A 21318-nucleotide genomic window follows, 5' to 3' on the forward strand; every position below is an offset into this window, starting at 1 on the left:
CCTGCAAGGCTTTCATTGCAGTGCTCATCTTGGAAGGTCCCAGAAGGGAAAACCTGGACAAGGTGGGAGATCCAACACAAGGAGACACTTCTGCTCCATCTCAGGTAAGAAACAGGAAGACCTGTGGGTGTGCCCCACCACCAGGGCAACGGGCCGGGGGGAACCTCCAGGGAGTGGTCAGTGGTAGCGCTGGGGGTGAGCAGGGCTGCTCCCTCCGAGGGGCCATTACCTCCAGCCCCTCCAGGTATAAAGTCCGACCCAAGCTTCCCGGACTCCAGAGACCACACAGGCAGCAACTGACAACTGAACCCCCGAAAATCCACACCCACAACAGCTCTTCTGACCTGGTCTACGTCTACAGAAAACCAGATGGAAGAGCCTTTAAGAGGAGCCCTGAAAAAACCCGAGTTGTGATATTAAAACTGAACAGAGGGAGGAGGTGTAGCTCAGAGGTAGCGCGCTTGCTTAGCGTGCACGAGGTCCTGGGTGCAGTCCCAGTGCCCCATCAGAGTAAACCTACTCACCTCCCCACCTGAAAAAAATTTAAAAGTCTTAAAAAAAAAAAAGACTGAGTTGAGACTAGTGTTTAGATTTAACTCCGTTTTATTAAAAACTAAAACCACAGAAACAAGAACTGAAAGTACAAACAAGAGAATGGGGAAACAGCAGGCAGCAGAACACGTGACCACAGCAAAGGTGACAAAGAGGCCTGGCTCCAAGACCCTCCTTCCCAGCTCACCACCACCGGACCCGAAGCCAACCCCTCCGCCAGGAGGGAGCCACGGCCGCAGGGCCGTGCTGACAGGTTGTGGCCCCCGCGGCACCCGCGCGCTCTACTCCCGGGAGCCAGAGAACCGGCAGGACACGGAACTCAGGCCACGAGGACAGCAGTTTTCGTCCCCTGCCGTGCTCGGACACCTAGGGCTGACCGCGACCCAAGGGGGGAGGTGAGCCAACCTCTGCAGGAACAGCAGCGTGGGGAGGCAGGCCCCCCAGACGGAGGGCGCAGGAAGTGAGCCTGGAGACAAACCCTGGGGCCGTGGGTGAAGCCAGAGCCCAGACTCGCGGACGCTCAGAACTGCTGAAGGATCACCTTCCGCTTCAGGTCGTGGCTGAACCTGTTCATCCTGAACAGCTCGCTGTCGTAGAAGGCGGACAGGTTGTGCACGTTGATCTGACGAGCCTGCAACAGGGGCTGGCGTGAGCGCGGGCCGCCCGGAGTGCGTCCGCGCCACGGGGGAGGGGGGAAGCGGCGCCAGGTCGAGGGCGGGCCTGGAGCTGGACACAGCGCTCCGAGCGCGGCCGGGGGACTCGGACACGCTCCTTGGCTCCCCTGTGCCCCTCAGCTCTGCAGGATGAACAACAACAGGACTGACTTCCTTGGCTGCTGTCGAGATTAAAAGTGTACATGACAGTGCTCGGTTGGCCACCAGCACCGGGCAGGCGGCTCTCAGCCAGGCTGGTCCACTAACCACAGGGCCGAACGCTCCGCTGAAGGCAGAGCTCCGCGCTGAAGCACGTGCTGAGCATGCAGAGGTCCTGGGCCAACCCCCAGTGCCTCCAGCGAGCAAACAAGCAAATACACAAATAAAGAAACCTAATCACCTCAACCAAAAAAACCAAATCGAAAGACTGCTCGGCCCCCCAATGACTGACAGCCCGACAGCAAGCCCCACCCCAGCCGTGCCTACCTTGTCCACCAGGTCCTTCTCCGGCACCTCAATGGTGTCCTGCTGGGCCCCGAAGCGGTTGCGTTGATACGTCACCTGCTCTGCCACCAGCTGCTTCAGGATGAAGAGCAGCAGCTCGTTGTTGTCTCGGCGGAACGACAGGTAGCGGGCGAACGTCTGTGCGGAGAAGAGCGGAGGTCAGCCGCCACACCAGCGTGAGGCCGGGGCCGCGCGCCCCCGCGCACCCACACGCGCCGACCTTCCGCATGCTGCGCATGACGCTGAACTTCTGCGTGTCGATGAAGCTCTCCAGCATCACGCGGATGGCCATGTTAACGTCGTCCTCCAGCACGTAGTCCCGCAGGTGCATGCGCGCGTGCGCCTCCGCCATGCGGATCATGGACTCGATGTGCCGCACGGTGATGGGGATGCTGCCCGTCGCCTGGAGAGGGACAGCGTCAGGTCTCCCCACGCGGAGCGGCAGGGAGCGGGGGCGGGGCACTGCTGGCCAGCACCCAGAGGCTCATCTAACCGTCCTGGGGCAGCAGTGCTCACCTGAGCCGCCAGGTGGACCCACACTTCACTCCCCCCCCAGAGCAGAAAGGTGCCCAGTGACGCCCCTGCACTCTTGCACCCCGAGTGATGTGTTTGTTACCACAAGGTACTAGGAACTGCACAGTGCAGTGCAGCACAGCGAGGAAATAAAGCTGTGTTTCTGTGAAAACCAAGCCGAATGCTCTGAAAAGACTTGACCACGTTAAAAGTAGGAGAGAGGGAAGGAGGAATCACTGTCACGACTGGGTGGGTGAGCCCGGAGCCTAAAGAATTCTGCACTCCAACTGCTAGCAAACCGCCTTTAAATTCTCAGTTCAGCCCACATGTTCATTTGGGTGAGATTTACGCAAAGTCAAGGGGGAACTGAATCAGTGGCCCAACAGTGAGGACCTCGGCCCTCTACTGAGACAGGTAAGTGTACGCGCATTTAAGTTCCGGTCAAGGAAAGTATCACTTTTTAAGTCCTTCCTGCTCTAGGCCTCCGGACTCACTGACCGCACAGACCAGAAGGCTCTGCAGTGTGTGACTCTGCCTGCTCACCCCGCCCTCCCAGCCCCCGCCGGCCCTCACCATGGACTCCTTCCTCAGGTCGCTGTACATCTTGGCCACCTTGTCCTGGTCCATCTGGTTGAGCTTGGGGCGGACCTTCTCCTTGGCGTAGGTGATGTACTTCTTCAGGACCTCCTGCGGCAGGGGCTCCACGCCGTACGTGTTGGGCATGGCGGGCTCTGGGGCACTGCCCTGCCCGTCCTCCTTGTTGCTGGGGTGGTGTCGGACGTGGCTGCCGACCACAAACCGGGCCAGCATCTCATCCTAAGACGAGACGGAGAGGGAAGGAGCGGGTGAGCCCCGTGACCTGGCTTGGAGTAAGTCGGCTGACAGAAGAAATGAGAGCCGTGTGTGCTCGAGAATGTTCCCTAACCACAAGTGTCTTCCACCTGCTGCGTCAGGAGCTCCAGGGCCCCGCAGGGAGTGGGGCGCACCTCCTGGTGAAGGCAGGGGCCAGGACAGTGTCTGAATGACCAGAGAGAGAAGAGAGCGGGGTGGGGGATGGGGGCCCAGGGACACGTCTCCAGCTAAGGCCGTTCGAGCACCCCAGTCCGTTCCAGGAAAAGAGGAGTTGAAGGCCCTCGGGTGGAGGGGCAGGGGGGTAGACAGAGAGGGAGCAGGAGGAGAGCGGCTCAGAGATGGCGCAAGGGCGGTGGACTCTGCAAGCAGGCTTGTGAGGAGTCGCTGGCTTCTGAGTGGAGGAGGCCAAATCGGCCATGAGAGTGACCGCGGGATGGGGCAAGAGGCTGCAAGGCGTCGGTCACAGGGAAAAAGCTGGGATGCAGTTGTAGCAGACAGACACACAAGCAGTGAAGAGAGGTGGACTTGGGCCTGGTGGCCGTGTGTGGACTATGCTGGGTGGGCAGCTGGTGCGGGGGCAGATGAAGAGAAACAGAACTTCCAGACCAAGAACAAGAGTGGAAAACACAGGGCCGCCATGGCATGTGGCACAGCACAGCCCTGGGCCACACGCGAGGTCCCCAGACTTCCTGCAGAGACTGGGACGTGGGCTGGTACCTGGACTGGGTCCACCGTGTCCCTCACCACACACAGGATGTCGAAGCGAGAAACGATGGGCTCTGTGAGATCCACGTTTTCTGAGAAGGTGAGCGAGGGGTCGTAGCGGCCTCCTGCAACACAGGCATCTCCCTGTCAGGGCTGGTCCCAGACCCTCTCCTTCACTGCACAGAGCTCTTCCCAGCCCACGTCGCTCCAGCGACAGGAGGGGAACCCGGAGGGTGGACAAAGCACCCAGCGGTGCCCTGAGACTGCTTCACTCTCCCCGCCAGGAAAAGCCAGCAACAAGGTGGGCAAGGGAACCAGATCTCTGAGCGCTTACTGTCTGAGAGCAACTACCATATCTGCCCAATGTAATGCACGAAGTTCTCCTGTCTTCTGAGAAAACAGCCAAGGCTGGTTCTGAGCACAGGCTCAATGAAGCCCAGGTGTCCCGAGTCCCGCCTCCCCCCACGCCCCGGGAGCGCATTCTGTCGCCCAAGTCCCTCCTCAGGCTCTGTGACGGGGGAGGGTGCTGCGGGCACTGGATTCCCAAAGGTGGGGGTGCCTCTCGGTCCCGTCCCCACTGTGTACCTATGGGGTTGGCGGCGGCAATGACGGTGCAGCGAGCCTGCAGGGAGGTGACGATGCCGGCCTTCGAGATGGAGATGCTCTGCTGCTCCATGGCCTCGTGGATGCTAGTTCTGTCCTGGTCGTTCATCTGCGAGGGAGGCAGAGACAGGACTCCTGCCCCGTCCGCTCCCCACACCCCGAACCCCCTCACCTCCGGGCCCAGGGACATACCTTGTCAAATTCATCGATGAGACACACCCCTCGGTCGGCCAGCACCAGGGCCCCGGCTTCCAGGGTCCACTCCCTGCTGACCGGGTGCCGCTGGACATAGGCCGTGAGGCCCACAGCTGAGGCGCCCTGGCCGGTGGTGAAGATGGCTCTGCTGGACACTTTCTCGATGTACTTGAGGAACTGAGACTTGGCCGTGCCGGGGTCCCCGCACAGGAGCACGTTGATGTCGCCACGCACCTTGTGCTTGCCACCTGGAGCGGCAGGGCCGAGGGTGGAGACGGGAGGTGAGGGCTGCGGGACGAGCGGGATCGTCTCGTTTCCCCGCCTGCCCACTACGTACGGCGGAGTGACATCCCTCCTAGAAGGGGAGGGACACCCAAGGCCAGCAGCCCCGTCTGAGCATGGAGCCCAGAGAAACGGTGCACGAGGGGGTGCGTGTGAAGATGCTCTTTTAACGTGAACACTGGGGCCGTGCGTGCTCTCCAATGGGAAAGACAGCATGAGCGCAGCACAGGACAAGCAAGGGCCAGGACATGGGTCAGTGACCTCAAGGCATAACTCGCTCTGTGGGCGCCAATGTGAAACGACGCCAAAGACGTGCTGGTGAGGGAAGGCTGCTGGCAGGACCACGCTTGCAGACAGCAACGCACACAGCACGGGGAGCTCTACCGAATGTGTTGTGATGAGCCGCAGTGGGAAAGAAACTGAAAACACATATACATACACACACACCTGTAACTGAAATGCTCTGCTGTACTGACCTGACACTAATGTTTTAAATCAACGACACTTCAATAAAAAACAGGAATTAAAAATACATAAATTCTCTATCAGCACACGTGTAAGCCACGTGAGGCCACACGAAGGTCTGCTCTGCATGCCACACACCGACCAGGTGACCTGCAGGGCGGGACCCTGATGAGAAGGCGAGGTGGACGGAGGCTGCAGCCTCTCTGTGACCTCTGCCACCTTAGGAAGAGGACATGACATAATGCACACTCGCCAGTCACTTCTGCGGTAACCCACAAGTGGCGTCCCAGCCGCGGGTGCTCTCCCTCCAGTGATGGAGCCGCACGCACTCTGCCTGCCGCCCGTGGGCACGTCCTCCTTCCGCGCTCCCAGGACCTGAGGAAGCAGCCCCCTGCTCACCTGGGTTCTTGGGCTCCCCTCCGAACAGAGCCAGTGCCAGCCCTCTCTTGATGTCTTCGTGGCCGTAGATGGACGGGGCGATGCTGGCAAAGATCTGCAGGGGTAGGGGGTGGCAATGGGACCAGGACCTGATGCACACGCCACCCCTGCTCTGGCCCAGAGCGCCCACCCACGGCTGCAGGATTCCACCGCCAGAACCTTACACATGGACTCTCGGCTTCGCGATTCTCTGGCTCTTCCCGAGACTCACAGAACTCTGGCCTGACCCTTCACTTCATCCTGTCCCAGGGCCACCCAAGGCTGCAGACCAGGAGCAGGAGACGAGACCCGCCCAGCATGGGGGTGGGGGGCTCTGTGGCCAGCCTGGCCCATGCTCCCAAATGGAAAAGCGCTCATGGGGAGGGGTGTGATGTTGACGTGAGGCGGGTCCACCAGGAAGCCAGGTCGAAGCTCCCCCCCCCCCCCGCTTGACAAAGAGTCGCACACAAATGCCACGAGAACTTACAGGTAAAAGCAGACGCAGCAGAGCCGTCCTGCCGGGAGGAGACAGTTCCCCTTCCTCTGCTCCACCTCTCAGCCCCTGTGCTGTGCCCACATTCCCCTCCTCACGGGTCAGAGGCGGCGGCTGGGACAGCACCAGCCCCGGGGCGTCAGGCTGCAGGTGGGGAGGCCGGTCCCACTGTCCCACCCGCACACCCTCCAGGTGCCCTGGGAGCTGGAGGCTAGGGGGCCTGGAATGGGGTCAGCAGTCTGTCTGTATGTGGCCGCTCCGCATCACTGCCAGGGGCCAGTGAGACCAGCAGGTCCCTCTGGAGACAGGATCCGTGGCACCACTGGCCCTGCCAGAAGTGCCTTGGGCCACTGTGTTGTCGTGAGTCAGGAGCAGAAGCCAGTTTTCACAGCATGTCTCCCTTTGTTGGTTCTTTCCTTGCCCCGAAATCGACTGCAAACCCAGCCCCAGGGGAGGCAGCACGGCACTTCGCGGCTAATGACAGCCCAGGCCTGGGCGGCTAGAGGCTGACGTCTCCAGTACTACTGCCCTGGGGCTGGCGGGGAAGGGCCGAGTCCAGGCCCAGGGCATGAGATGTGCAGGACGGCCTGCAGGACTTACACCAGGCAGCAGGGAAGCTCCCGTCCACGGGGCAGGACCACGTGAACAGGCTCACTGGCAGAAACGGACACGGGGCAGCAGCTGGCTGGTAACCGCGGCTGAAACCTCAGTGACGGTTGAGTCCGTCACTCACACTGCCACTCAAGCTCCCCGCGGGCGGTGACCCTCGCGTTATTTTGAAAACTGGGAAGTAAAGGGAAATCAGCATCATCCTGCTTTTCCTGCAGGAGCTCCGCCTGGATGTCAAGTAGCTAATGAAAGGGAGTTTCTCTGCACGTAAGTGTCCCGGCAAACAAACGGAGGAGGAGCTGGAAGTGGAAGATGCTCCTCCTGCAACCCCAGTGAGCACAAGGACGGGGCCAAGCGTCACCAGTGGCTGTGACGTCAGAGACAAGCGGGGGGAGCTTGCTGCAGCCCCCACCCAAGAGGAAAGTCAGCCCCGAGTCTGATCACGCCTTGGAATGTGGATTCACAGAGAACAGGGGACAGAGGAGTGTGTTCCACGGGGACACAACTGGCAACACTGAGACTGTGGAGGCCTCGACACGGCAAACGACCCGGTTCCTCCCACAAAAAACTGCAGGAAAAGAAAGGACGGAGAGGAGACGTAAGGATGAGAGGCGTGTGAGTCGTCACAGCAGGCGGGCCCGGCCAGGCCGCTGCCGGGGAAACACGGACACCAGGCCACCCCGAAACTGCGGAGCCACAGCTGTTGCATAAGAGCTCCAGAAACACAGACGTAGTTACGGGGAAACTCACTGGGTCTGTTTCACGATAACAGGGCAGGAGGCCCAGCCCAGAGACAGACTGGCCACCACCTGGATGCCTGGAGAAGCGGGCAAAGGACATGCGGGGTCGCAGCACCACTCCCGCACGTCTCAATTTCTGCAGGAAAAGCTTTCAAAGTGGGCCAGGCTCTGAGCTGGGCTCCCCTGGAACTCACGATAACCCAACGCTAACAAACATGCCCTCCACATCGTGGGGACTGCACAGAGAGGGAGCAGGGACTGAAGCTGGACGGCCAGGGTGGACAGCCTAGCTCTGCCACGTAGGAGCCACGTGACATGGGCATCTCACTTAATCCCCTGCACTTCAGGTCGTCCACCAAAAAAGTGGGACACAGCTGACCCACTACAGGATTACTGCCGTGATCTGGGACGGTGCGGTGCCAAGCAGACACTCCGTGCTCAGAACACACCCCGATGCGCTCATCAAACCCACATCTGTCGTGGAGGGCGGCAGTGGCTGTGGATCTCATCCTCCTGTACGTTGCGTGGGTGTCCCAGGACCGCCCGCTGCTGGCTCCTCGGCACCCAGGCCATTTCTGAGCGGCTCTGGTACAGGGCACCTTGCAGGATGAGGTAATGTCTCCCCCAGGACCAAGGGCAGCGGCTTGCTTCTGCTCGCTCTGCCCGGCAGGCTGCCCGGCTTGGCTCCTCCCTGTAAAGCAGCCGCGGGTTGGGGGCCTCCCTGGGGGGGCTGGATGGCAAGGTGGCCGCCATGCCAATCTCACGCTGCTCGTGGCACCCGGGCTGACCAGTTTACTTTGAGAACTGACAGGGCAACGTAGCGGCTGGTAGGAAGGGTGACGTCAAAGCCAGACCTGCCAGGAGCAACGCCTGTTCCACACGCTTACTCCATTTACCCCATCACCACCTGGCTCCCCCATGACGGAGGAGAGACAACACCTGCTGCCAGAGGCAGGGCGGGGCCTGACCCCGGCTCCCCATACTCCTAGTTCTTGTGCGCACCAGACGGCACCCAGGTGGAGTCTAACACGGGGCCCCAGAGCTGTTCACCCTCCCGCTGGCCCTCTGTGCTTCCCCCCGTGCACGGTCCCAGCGCCGCCGTCCAACTTCTGCATTAACCGCTGCAGACAGTATCCCCATCTCGTTCTCACGCCTGCGGGCGGTCCATCTGATCACACTGAGGACGACACCAAAACCCAAACCCAAGTCCAGCCTCAGACTGCACCAGCCTCCTGTTCTTCAAAACCTAAGCCTCAGACATGCGTCCCTGGAATGTTTCGCCCCGACAGCGGCCAGGGCCCACGGAATCACATGCCGTGGGCAGCAAGCCGAGTCGCAGACCGGAGTCGTGCAGGCTGGAGAGACTAGGGCCCTGAATGGCGGGCTGACAGGAGGGCGCCCATCTGAAAGGGCTGCTGCCACAGACCCGGGACTGACCGGCACCCAGGCTTCTGTGTGAAACTGCTTGATCGCTAAAGAGTAATAACGCACTCAAACGCTAAAAAAAAGAGAGAAAGCAGAACCACCTGCCAGCCGGGGAAATCCCGCCAGCAGGGGGCGTGGGGCCTGCTGGCCACCAACCCGCAAACCTCCGGCTTAAACAGTTCAAATAAGTCTGGTCATCTGGGGACCTTGCCTGTCGTTCCTTTAATTTGCTCCAATGTTGCAGAGCGAGCCGTCTACGCCTCCATCCAAGCTACTGGTGACAACAGCCACCCTAACCGTGGACTCGCGATGAGCCCCTCCCCACAGGGCTCAGAGAAGCATCATGGGGGGCTGTCACCCTCTCCAACCCAGGGGTCACTGAGGTCGAACAGCCACAACTGCGACCCGGCTAGTCAGACAGGTGGGCAGCGGAAGAAAGGCTCTGGAGGCGAAGACAGCAGAGAGGCAGGGAGCCTGCGTCGGCACGAGGCACACACGGGGCTGCCGTGCGCAGGGTGCAGGCGTGTGGTGTCCACGACACTCTCCTCACTCAGAGGGGAGGCTGGTGGCTGAATTCACGGCAGAGGGAAGGACAGCACAAGGAGAGCGTTCTAGAAGCACGTGCCCGCCCACCTGCACATCAGGGGTGTGTGCGGACGGGCTGACACTTGCACACGGGCACAGCGCGTCCACCCACCCTGAGAAGCTGGCCCACACGCTCCGCAGAGATTCCGAAAGCTCATTTACCACGGTAGCATGGGTTCTCCTCTGGGAGGGGTGAGGGAGGTCTTTCTGGGACCCCGGTGAAGAAGGAGACCCGCGGGGCCCCCCGGAGCTTGAGGGCGGCCCAGGTGGGCTCCGAGGCCTGAGCAAGCCGGCGGGACCGCAGGTCCTGTCCTCCCGAGGCTGGGGACTCCTGCCTCCCCCATGAGTCCCCCATCTCGGTGGACTCAGAAAGATGGCCCAATAGGGGTGCGGGGGTGCAGGGGTCCAGGCCCACTCGCTGAACAAGCCAGGTGAGTCGTGAGCTCTGGGGCAGCAGGGCAGAGCCCAGGGCGACAGCCGTGCTGTTCTGTGTGAATCACTAAACAGGAAGCGGAGAGCTGAGGGGGGAGGAGGACCGGGGGGCCTGACCTGGGCGCCCAGGGGTGCGGGAATCCCATGACAAGAACTCAGCGCTCCACAGCTGACCCTCGAACGTGGGTTTGAACTGCACGGGTCCCCTTATACACGGATTGTCAACAGTGTGGGGGGCAGTGCCCCTCTCCCCCTGCGCTGCTCAAGGGTCGCCTGTATTTGTCACCTGTATTTCTACAACGTAAACCCCCCTCCCCAACCCTCAGTAAAAGTGCCTACAGTTAAAAGCAAAACCAAACCCAGCAGCGCCAAGGCAGCGTTCTCCCTGGAGGAAGGACTGTCCGTTAGGGCCTGAGGCCTGGGGACACCCACCAGACGAGCTGCCCCATCCATTTCCACTCAAGCCAGAGCTCGGCACCACCGGGTGAGTCCTGACCACTCCCGCTCTCATCACTGGGGACACAGGCTCAGAGAGGCCAGCCCCAAGTGGATTTATGCTCTTCCCCGAAGCACAGCCCATCAACACAAGTGCACAGAGCTGACGCAAGAAGTTAAAAGGGAGCAAGGCTTCCAAGGCCCGGGAATCAAGACGGAGATTCCAGAGCAGCCTGGACAGTGAGCCCAGGTACCCGCTTCTCGCCGAGAGCCCCGCCCGGCCTTCCACCTGCCTTCTCCCCGATCTGCTGGTCCTTGGAGAGGCTGGTGATCATCTTCACGTCCTCATCGGTCAGCTCCCCCACGGCAACCTTGTTGTCCTTCTTGGCCACGTGGTTGGCTAGGATGACAGTGGCAAAGACAGGGAAGCCGTTGGCGGTATTGAGAGCCCCGTCGTAGTTGTTGTGGTAGATGCCAGTCAGCTCCTGCGGGGACAACACTGAAGGGTCAGGAGGACCACCTGCGGCTGGGAGCCAGCCCACCTCCTCACTGGCATCACCCACCCTCTCCTCCGGGTCCCCAGGCTACAGACTGGGAGACCAGTAACTCAGCAGAACCACAGCATAGCTGCCCCCGACCCCAGTGTCCCATCCATCCTGGCCGTCCACCCCAAGGAGAAGCTCTCAGTCCCGAGGACTGGACAGCTGACCTCCTCAACTCCCCCGCTACCAGTGGCGACTCTCATCGGCTGCAGTGCTCACACCAACTTTCGCAGCAACGTGGCTCACCCACCCCCCAGCAACTTACTATCTCGTCTCCTGGCTTGCAGCTGTCCACCAGATCGGCGAGGAGGATGGCGTCCTTGGAGCGGGGCAGCCGGCCGGCCGCCACTTTGCCAGGACTCTCCTGAATTCGGATGCGCTGGTAGTTCTGGTAAATGGTCTGCACGGGACAAACACATGGTCATAGGGGCCAGTCCCTGTGACAGGGCAGGGGAGGACCCTGGACAGAGGCCTGAGCTCAGCTGAAGTCCAGCCGTACGGCCGTCCCTCCCTAAGGCAAGGCGCACTGGAATTTTAAACAGGTCAGTCTCCGGTTGCGGGCTGCCCAAGCGCACACCCGCAGGCTGCTCCTGGCACGGCGGCTCCGGCGGGCCACTTCTCAGAACCGCAGAGCAGTGAGGCGCAGCCCAGCAGCCACGGCCGCAGGGCAGTAGCAGGGTCTGGTGGCCACCCCAGGCGCTGTGACAAGCCCCTTTTCACAGTTGCAGCTGTTCATCTACAAAGGTGTATGTACATGCCCAAGGTCGTGAGGCCCAGAGGCCCTCGGTGGGGCCTCCTAAAAACAGCAATGCAGGGTCTAAGGTGGTTACAGAGCAGGGCCCCCAGCGAAAGGCACAGAGAAGCAGGTACCAGGCCTGGATGGGACTGTAGGCGCCCTGTGTGAGTGACAGGCTGGAAAGCAGGTGCCCCGCCCAGGGGGCAGCCAGGTGAAATGTGGGCCAAATTCTGCTAGATCTTCCCATTAAAAAAAAAAAAGCTGTAAACTTTGATGTGTACCTAAAATCGTGTGGTTTTTCAAAATTGGCTTGGATTCATGAAAGCACCACGTGGGTCAAACTAAACAGGCTGACCAGATCGGTCTGGCTCGCCCCAGCGTGCGGCCAAGGCACACGGCACCTTGCCTTCTCCCGCGGCCACGGTGCCGGCCCTCGCACAGCCCCTGCGGAGGGCTGGCCCCTGCACTCACCTCTTCCATGTTGACCTCAAAGGGGCCAGTGGACTGGCACTCGGGGCAGGAGCCCGGCTTCACCTCCTGGCTCTGGGACTGGCAGAACGGCCCCAGCACGAAGCTGCACTTGCTGCAGCTGTACTTGACCATGCTGAGCTGGGGCAGGACGCCCGTGCAGCTGGTCACCACCCCGCTGGTGCGGATCAGCTGGTTCAGATGCAGCTGCCTGCGGAGATGAGGGCGCCGTTGGAGGCCTGGCGGGGGGGGTACGCGGGACCCACACCCTCCGGATGGGTCAGGGCTACATGTGAGGGCCCCAAAACCTGGGGTCCAGCTTCCACCAGACCAGGCCACTCAATGGTGAGTGCTGTCTTCGGTCGCAGCCCACCCGCCCGCCCACACCACGTAGCTCTTCCGACTGACGCCTGAGCACCCAGGCCCTCAGCTCACCTCAGCGAGCGCAGCTCCTCCACCAGAGGCAGGTGGGAGATGCGCACATGGATGTGGCTGGCGATGCGGTCGTACTTGGGGTACATGGCCAGCACCACCTCCAGCGCGGCCTCGTCGAAGATTTGCAGCAGCTCTGCTGGCGCCTCAGGCAAGAAGTAGGCCAGGACGTGTTCCCTGGCAGCCAGGTCCTCGTAGTTCACCACCAGGCTCTCGCGGTTCTCTGGGTGCAGGTGGGCGGGAGGGAGACTCAGCACAGAGCTCAGCTGGGGCCGGAGGGGAGGGGACCCGCCCCTGCCCCTAAGTCTGAGCCAGAGGCCCAGCTCTCACTTTTAAGCCTACTGGCCGTTAGCTACATGATTCAGGTAAGTGACATGTCCTGGGCCTCAACTTCTGCATCCGGGAATGGGGCTGTCACTCGGCGTGCCAAGTCACGGGAGGGGTTAAGTGGAACACTACCCGTGGGCGCCTACTACAAACTCAGGATGCCCACGAGGGCCAGGAGGGGAACCTATGAATAAACTGTCCAATGTCAGACAAGAAAGAGTGGAGAGGACAGTGGGGGGGGGGGGGGACCAAGACCCACATGCCATTAATTCCTCACACAGAAATGTGCTGCCACTTTCTGATCAAAGTAGTAATCCAGATTTTTACATAAAGTCTGCCAAATTTTAAGCCTGTCTAAAACCACTTCCGTGGTCCAGGTGTGGCCCCTGGGCTTGACACTCGACACTGTCTGAAAGATGAACAACTTGGGTTCCAGGTCTTGGCCCCCGCCCCCCAACGCTGGGCAAGTAGCTCCACGTCCCCTGCATGTCGCGGGGTTAGGGGTCAAAGTGCAGTCTGGAGGCCAGAACCTGCAGCCTCCACAAGGGCCTGGAGGGCGGGGAGGCAGGGAATGGAGCTGGGCCCTCAGAAATGGGTGGGTGGTCTGGGGGGCGGGTCCGATGGTGTTGAGTGGGTGGGGCCGATGGTGTGGCCTGCATCGTGAGTGGGCGGGGCCGACTCCAGGCTGGGGGCTAGAGGCGGCAGGATTCAGGGCAGCGGGGCGCACCTTTGCACATGTCGCTGATGCGCTCCTTGAAGACGTTGTGGCCGTGGCCGTCCACATGGGTGCGCAGGAAGTTCTTAAACCGGTGGTGGATCTCCAGGCGCGGGCCCGCCAAGCTCACCCACTCGCGCACGGAGTGGCCCTTCAGGTCCTCCAGGTTCTCGATGCTCTCGATCATCTCCTCATCCTCGTCGCCATCCTCCGTGGCCCGCTCCACCTGGCGCCGCTTGCGACTGGGCCGCTCCTCATCCTCCTCGTCGCTGTCTGGGGGCCGCGGACACGCTCAGGGCCGTGTTCCCGGCACCTCCCTCCGCCTCCCACAGCCCCAGGTGCAGACCCCAAACCCACCATACAGGAGCCCGGGGCGCATGCGGCCCAGCCCCCGGCCCGCCTCCCGGTCGCGCTGCCGCATGACCCGCTCGGCCGCCTCGCGCTGACTGGCGGTCAGCTCCTCCACGTCCTCGTCGTCCGGGGCCAGCCCCTCGGGCTCGTAGAAGTCCAGCTCCGGCCTGGCACGGTAGTCCCTGAGAAGCCCCAAGGCAGAGCCTGTTAGTACCAAAAACCCTAAGCAAGACCCCACCCAGGATCTGGGCCTGCTCGCCAGGGCTCAGGAGCGCTGGCCAGGGTGGCAGGGACAGTCCCTGGGGCAGAAATACCCAAGGCTCAGAAAGGATCTCTGGTGGATCAGCACAGAAGGACACTCTGGCAGATGCCGCCACGTGCATCGAACTTGAAGGCACTGCACCCAGGCCAGTGGAACAAGCCAGTCACTAAACAGAAACCCTGGGTGACTCCGTTTGGGAAAAACAGTCCTAGAGACGACAGTGATGCATTTTTCCACAGTTAAAAAAAGGGAGCTGTGAGCACCAGTGAGAAAAAAGAATCGGAGGACCCACAAAACCTTCAGAGAGCCCACCCAGCCCCCCACGGGGAGGGACTCTCCCTGCACTCCTGCTGCAGGCATGCCGCTCCAAACCAGCCCTTCCACATGTCCACCTATCACACATCCAGGACTGATGCCTCAACAAGCAACCCCCAGAGCAAACACTGCTCCCTCCCTGCAATTTTGGGAGGCAGACATCACCACTCCAGCAGAAAGGTGAGGAAACCAAGGACTGGGGGGATGTGATCTTGGCCAACAGTCACTCAACAGAGCTGGGTGTCAAAATACGGCCAACAGATCACCAGCTGGTTCCGACAGCACATTAGCCCTATGACAGTCCTCTTGAACTCTCCCCTTCTTAGAGGAGGGGGTGATTTAGGGAGCTTTTTTCCTTGCCGTAAACTCTGTCAAACGACACTCTCAGAACGGATACTCCCAAACTGCCGACGCCAGAAACAGAACCCGGAGCCAGGTAAGTTTCTGGGCTGACTGCTTCCGAATTCTTAAGTGTTCTCAGGGAAAAGGTGTCTGTCTGACTCTAAGAATTTCAAGTCATGTGAAATGCCCTCAGCAAAATTCTGATGGGTCTATGAGAAAAAACTGATAAATCACACTCAGGCAAAATTTAAAAACTTTGGATCTCAAAAAATACCATTTAAAAAAATTAAAAAGACAAGCCACAGATTGGGGAGAAAATACCTGCAAATCACATACCTGATAAAAGCCTTGCATCCAAAATGAGTTCCTAAAAAACTCTTACAACTCAGTAATACGGTCAAGCAACCCAACAGAAAAACGGGCAAAAGGTCTGGCGACACTTCTCCGAAGACACACAAATGGCCAAGAAGCACGTGAAGGGACGCACAACATCACTGGATGTCAGGGAAATGCAGATCAAACCCAGCGAGGTACCGCCTCACACGCATTACGGTGGCCGTCACCAAGCCCCAGAAAACAGCAGGCACTGCGGAGAGCTCAGGGCAATCAGAGCCACACGCACCACTCGTGGGAATGTAAGATGGTGCAGCTGCTTTGGAAGATAGCTTGGAGGATTCCTTGAAAAATTAACATAGAGTTGTCACATGACCCAGTAATTCCATTCCTCAGAACTGGAATTTCATCCCAAGAGAATTCGAAACATGTTCACATAAAAAATTCATACCAGCACTGTTCATAACAGCTAAAAAGTACAGAGAACCAAACGTCTACCAACTGATGAATGGATACACAAAATGTGGTCTAGCTCTCCAACGGAGTATTACCCAGCCACGAAAAGGAATGAGGTACTGACATGTCTGCCAATGTGGACGGACCCCTGAAAACCATGGTAAGTGAAAGCCGGTCACAAAAGGACACACATATCATATGGGTACACACTTACAGGAAATGGCCCAAACTGGCAAATCCAAAGAAACAGAAAGTAGACTACTGGTGGCCTAGGGGTGGGGAAGGGAATGGGACTAACTGTAAACAGGCACAGGGGATGTTACTGGGATGATGGAAATATTCTAAAACTGGACTGCGGTGATGGCTGTGCAAGTCAGGAAATTTACTAAAAAGCCCTCAATTATATTCTTATAAGAGGTATATTTCATACTATGTAAAGTATAGCTCGGTGAAATTGTTTTTTAAAAAGCCACAAAACCAAAATCTAACTGGGCCTGGAGTCCTCAGGTACCTCTATCCAGAGGCCCTTGCAAGGGCGTCTTGTTCTCTGAGGAGGAGGAGCAGGGAGGGGCGGATGGAGGGTGGGTGGAGGGAGGGGCGTTCTGCCTTAACAGCCCCCCAGAGGGAAGCTGTTCTGGCCTAGCCAGACACCTCATTCCTTCCACAGTCTGGCCTGGGCTGCACACTCAGGCTCATCGTCTGGAGTGATGGGGCTCAAAGCCAAGGTCCAACTGTGGACCGTGAAAGAGGCCCCTGGAAGTCCCTCCAGTGCTCCCAAAGGCCAAGCCCCACGAACTGTGGGATGGCCTGACCAGTCCTCTCAAACACACCCAGTTTGGTAGCCTTGACTCAGAGTAAAGCGGGCCCCAAAGCAGGATCTCAGGGAGGCTCCTGGGCGTTCAGACAGTTCTACCACTAACAGACGGACCAGATCCTGGTTGTAAATACAGGTAAAGCAGCAGTGGGAACCTAACCCTGCTCGCTCACAGAATGCACTCCACTAACTCAGCATTAAACCTCGAGAACCCTCAGTACATATGTGTACGTTTATTAAGTGTGAACACAGGGCCTGTACAGATCAGGCACATTTGCTGAATTTAATCTAAATCCTGATTAACCAGCCCCCCCGCCCCAGTTTCTCTGAAGTTGCAGAGAAATTCTTGGCTGCCTGTTTCCTTTCCTTCCCAGCTGGCATCCCTGGTGTGGCCCTCGATTAGAGCCCCTGCGTTCCCTAGGTGGCATGTCTCACAGAGCTGGGGCGTACCCAGGCCTGGGTGTCCAGTCTAACTAGATACAGCCGGCTACCTGGACACACTGTGGCCTCCCCAGACCCTGGACCAAGATCAAAGGCAAGGAGGCTGTGACTCATCTGCTTCCCCAGGACCCAAAGCAAGGTTGCCAGACACACAACAGACTCCCTGCAAAGCTCTGTGGCACGCAGGGCCTTGAACACCTACCTTTCCATGCCATCTCCGAAAAGCTCCTCTCCATCCTCTTCCTCCTCCTCCAGGGGCCCCTCTGTGCCCAACAGCCCCTCCGACTCATCCTCAAAGGGAGGAAGGTCTCGGCCAGGGCTGGAGGTCAGGGCATCCGCACGCCGGGAGCTTCGCCCAGGACTGGAGGTGAGAGGGTCGTTGCCTCGACGGCGCAGGGCGGGGCTGGACGCCACTGTGAAGGACTCAGATGATTCCTGCAGGTGTAAATGGATTGAAGGTGAGCGCTGACTTACCTTCCGGTACGTCGACCCTCCGCACTAGTGACCCTGTCTTTCAACAACGCAAACCCCTTCCAGCCTCCAGACTTTGCACCTGCTGAGTTCCCGTTGCCTGGAATGCTCTGCGCCAATGGCTTCGCAACACCCGGACCAGCTCAAGGACCAGCTCCTCAAACAGTCCTGTCATTCACCTTGGCCTGTTTTCTCCATGACAAACCACCGAGGCTACCTCATTTGCTGATTTGCCTGCTTACCGCCAACTCCCTTCATCTGCACTCATTCCCACCCATCTGAGGACCCAGTGCACCAGGAGCTCCTTTGGGAGGCGGGATACCAGGGCGGCCACAACATGAAGGGTGTGAAACCCAGACTGGTGGAGACAGACAATAGGCACGACTGCGGACAAAAGCCAGTACAGTAGGGAGGACCCGAGGGCGCGGGCTGGGCTCGGCCGGGGGCCCAGGCTCCCGGGGCTGCGGGGCCGCGGGCCCTGAAGCCCGCACGACGGGAGCGCAGAGGTAAGGAGGCCCGTCCCGGTGGGCCGGGGCAGGGGCGAGAAGCGCAGCCCCCCGCCGCCCGCTCGCAGGCACGCAGACCCCCGCGCCCCGGCCGCGCTCACCGCCATCGCCGCGCCGCGCTCCTCTCTGCTCCGCCCGCAACCACCAGTTTTCGCGCGAAAAGTGGCTGGCCCACGTGACCACCCGAGCCCGGGAAGCGTCTGAAGCAGCCCGATGTCACGACGTCGGCGTCCACCTTCGTCACGCCGGCGCTCCGGGGCGGGCCCGAGGGCGAGGCCCCGCCCCCGCCGCCCGAGGCCCCGCCCCCCGCCGCCCGAGGGCCCCCGCCCCACCTGCGCTCTGCACTCTGCGCTCCGCGCTAACGGGTCCAGCCACTGGCGATGGGGCTGGTGCGGAGGCTGGTTCCGGGCAGTGAGGAACAGCCCCGCCTGCCGGCTTCGCGACCTCGGTCACGCTGTGGCCGTTTTACAGACAAGGCAGCTGAGGCTCGGAGCGTTGTTTTCTGAGGTCTTCTTACTGTGTCATGTCAAGTCCTCCAAAAGCTCAGGCTGAGTCCTTGAAGCGCCCGGAGGCCCAGGATTCTAGGAGGCCACGTAGCGGGGTTATCCTCCGAAAGAGCCGAGGTGCAGCGGTGTTCCCCTTAGAAAGATCGTCGTGCACAGACATGTGGAGAGCATGGCGCCATGGCCATCTGCAAGCAATTCCCTAGTGCTGGTTAAACAGCTTGTGATGCCCAGGGAGAGGCTTGAGGTTGGAAAGCCCAGGTGACAAAAGGTCGCCCAGTCTTCTGAAGGCAGTGGAGAGCCAGAGAAGGGTTTCGAGCAGGATTGGACATGAGCCGTCCTCGGTTTTAGGAGAATGCCTCAGGCTGCCTGAAGTGGAGGTGGACTGAAACAGGTTGGCAGCGGTTACAGTCTGTACTCTGAATCTGCTTTTCAACCTACGGATGGATAGAAGAAAATTTTTTTAATTCTAGAAAGTTCCAAAAATCAGACCTTGATTTTGCTGTAAGCCGGTAACAATTTACCCAGCATTTACACTGTATTTATGCCTTTGTGCACAACATTTACATTAATTAGGTATTACAAGTAATCTAGAATGACGAAGTATACAGGAAGATGTGCATAGGCTATATGCAAATATTGCCCCATTTTAAATAAGGGGCTTGCGCATCCTTGAATTTTGGTATTTGCAGATAGCCTGAAACCAGTCCCGTAAGGATACAGACCTCGGTGATTCTATGACATTGCATGCACTTTGTGTCTGACCACTGCGCACAACGTTACTGACTCTTTATTTTCGGATTCCTATTACCATCAGGGAGCCCAGTTCTGCAGCACCGTCTCCTCCTGTCTGCCGTGCCTAGGGAGGGTGACCACCCGAGCCTGGTGCAGGGCAGGTGGAGAACCCAGGAATCAGGTCATTATTACAGTACCATTTATGGAAATTCGCTGATGCCACACCCTGTCCTGTGTGCAGAGGACTGCATTAAGTGAGTGCTCTTCTGCCCTGAAGGGAGGGCTGACACAGATACCCTCATTACCCCACAAATAAAGTCCCACAGAAACCTACGTGTAGGTCCAAAACTGAGAGTGCAAAGTGCAGAACTGCGCATGGGGCTAGGAATAGGAAGCCAGCCATCTCCAGCCCCGCCCCAAAGTGTCTGCACTGTCTCCAAGACATACAGATGGCGGGCAGTCACTTGGCCTGGTCTCTAATACTCCATTTCTCCTCCGTCCTGGCACAGGGTGGGAGGGAAGTTTCCTGTCCCTGGGGGTCAGAAGGGCTCTATAACTTGTTTTTCTCAGTTAAACATGAGCAGGCGGGATGTGTGTGACTTCCTGGCAGAAACTCTAGGAGCCGCCCTTCAGGAAGGCAGGCATCCTGATGGAACACGGCCCCTCCCACACTGACAGAGGTGCAGGCTGGGAAAGCCCAGATAAACCAAGTCCCCGGTGGTCATAAGGTGGCGGCTTCCTCACCTCCCTTGGTTTAGAATAGGAGCTCGGTGAAGGCGGGGTTCAGTCTCATTCCAGCCCAGCTGTGAAGCACCTGTGGGCCCCCAGGGTGTGCATCTTGGGGTTACTGGGGAGAGCGGGGGCCTACAGTTTGCACAAGGCACTGAGTCAGCCTCAGGATGTTCAGGGAATGTGACCAACATGATTCCATCCTCAGGACACTAACCTTCTAGTTGGGTGAGGCTGGTGATAAACTAGGAAGTGACTAAAGGAATGTGATCCTGTTAGAGAGATGGTGATGGTGTAAGCAGGTAAGGTAGGGGGCCCAGCAGATAGAGAACCAGGCCTGGCTTCCTTGACATGAAAAGGCCATTTTTAGCCTAAGCCATTTTGCGATCTAAGCCTGGGTCACAATGCTAGACCTTGAATAGGTCACAGTAATTACTGAGCTTAAGGGGACAAAAGAATGCAGAAAAAAAACTGTTATCAGGCAAAAGAAATAACAGTAGAAAGATAATCTATCAGCTGTAAAGACTCCGGTTACGTTTCAGTGGTAAAGATCAGCCTGAAGCCTCAACCACCAGATCACATGGAATCTAAGGCAGGACAATGTTGACCCTTCTGACCCTCGTGACTTCAATCAACCAAAGCTCAGACTCTGTAGACTTCCCAAGCCCCCTCACGAATATGCATGTAGCTTAAAACTTCCCCAGTTGTGCTGTTCGAGGAGGCACTGCTTTTGAAAGGTCCCTGGTGTTCTTCTTACTTGCTGCAGGTAATAAATCCATCCTTCTCCGGCTCTTTGCCTTGGTTGCATCTTTTGGCTTACACCTACCAAGAAGTCAACCCAGATTTTGGGTAACACTGGGAAAGAAATCAAAGGGCTTCATGTGACAGAGACTGAACAGCTACTTTGGCTAGGGTGTCAAGTAGGAGGGGGCCACATGACAGGCACCAGGGAGGCAGGGACAGGTGCAGACCTGCAGGCAGGAATAAGCTTGGTGCATTCAAGAAAAAGAGACAGAGAGCAGTGTGACTTGAGCACCGAGAAAGGAGCGTATGGGAGGGACAAGGACGGAGAGGCAGAAGCAGCCAGACTGTACAGGACCGAGGCAGGGAAGAGTGAACACAGCGGAGACGCTGGGAGGGCAAGAAAGGGCAATCCGGGAAGGTTTCCCGGAGGAGGCTGCCTGGAGACACGTTTTAGTAGGAGATGAGAGAAGGCGAGTCAAACCTCCGGGTCTGGGTTTTGTCACTTCTTGGTAGTGTGGCTTTAAGCAAGTGCTTAACGTCCTAGCCTCACGTTCCTCCTCCGTGAAATGCGACGAATGACAGCCACCCTGCAGGGCTGCCGCGACGCGGAGGGTGCGCAGCACCGCGGTGGCCGTG

General features: G+C 58.9%; 1 protein-coding gene across 3 annotated transcripts; it reads right to left on the minus strand.

The window, feature by feature from the left end:
• Window positions 1-585: 585 nt before the first annotated feature.
• MCM2 (minichromosome maintenance complex component 2) lies at window positions 586-21302 on the minus strand. Of its 3 annotated transcripts, XM_032458789.1 has the most exons (18): window positions 21164-21296; window positions 20696-20793; window positions 18073-18911; window positions 17197-17429; window positions 14038-14213; window positions 13693-13953; window positions 12642-12861; window positions 12210-12417; window positions 11268-11402; window positions 10754-10945; window positions 5724-5817; window positions 4575-4825; window positions 4365-4491; window positions 3792-3904; window positions 2796-3038; window positions 1930-2112; window positions 1692-1847; window positions 586-1183 (listed from the first exon to the last, which is right to left on the minus strand). In XM_032458789.1, exons 3-18 carry the CDS (start codon window positions 18076-18078, stop codon window positions 1073-1075), a joined length of 2709 nt encoding a protein of 902 aa, XP_032314680.1. In that variant the 5' UTR covers window positions 18079-18911; window positions 20696-20793; window positions 21164-21296; the 3' UTR covers window positions 586-1072. The 3 variants fall into 3 exon arrangements, with proteins under 3 accessions (XP_032314680.1, XP_032314681.1, XP_032314679.1); XM_032458790.1 differs by lacking the exon at window positions 20696-20793 and having other exon boundaries at window positions 21164-21302; XM_032458788.1 differs by having other exon boundaries at window positions 20696-21280.
• Between the last annotated feature and the right edge of the window lie 16 nt (window positions 21303-21318).

Source organism: Camelus ferus, chromosome 17, assembly GCF_009834535.1.
Source record: "Camelus ferus isolate YT-003-E chromosome 17, BCGSAC_Cfer_1.0, whole genome shotgun sequence".
NCBI classification, from domain to species: Eukaryota; Metazoa; Chordata; class Mammalia; order Artiodactyla; family Camelidae; genus Camelus; species Camelus ferus.

Coding starts and splice junctions, on each gene's coding strand:
- MCM2 (XM_032458790.1), bottom strand. Junction 12,418..12,641: donor GAGGAGCTGCGCTCGCTGAG/GTGAGCTGAGGG, acceptor TCATCTCCGCAG/GCAGCTGCATCTGAACCAGC. Junction 3,905..4,364: donor TGCCGCCGCCAACCCCATAG/GTACACAGTGGG, acceptor CCTGTGTTGCAG/GAGGCCGCTACGACCCCTCG.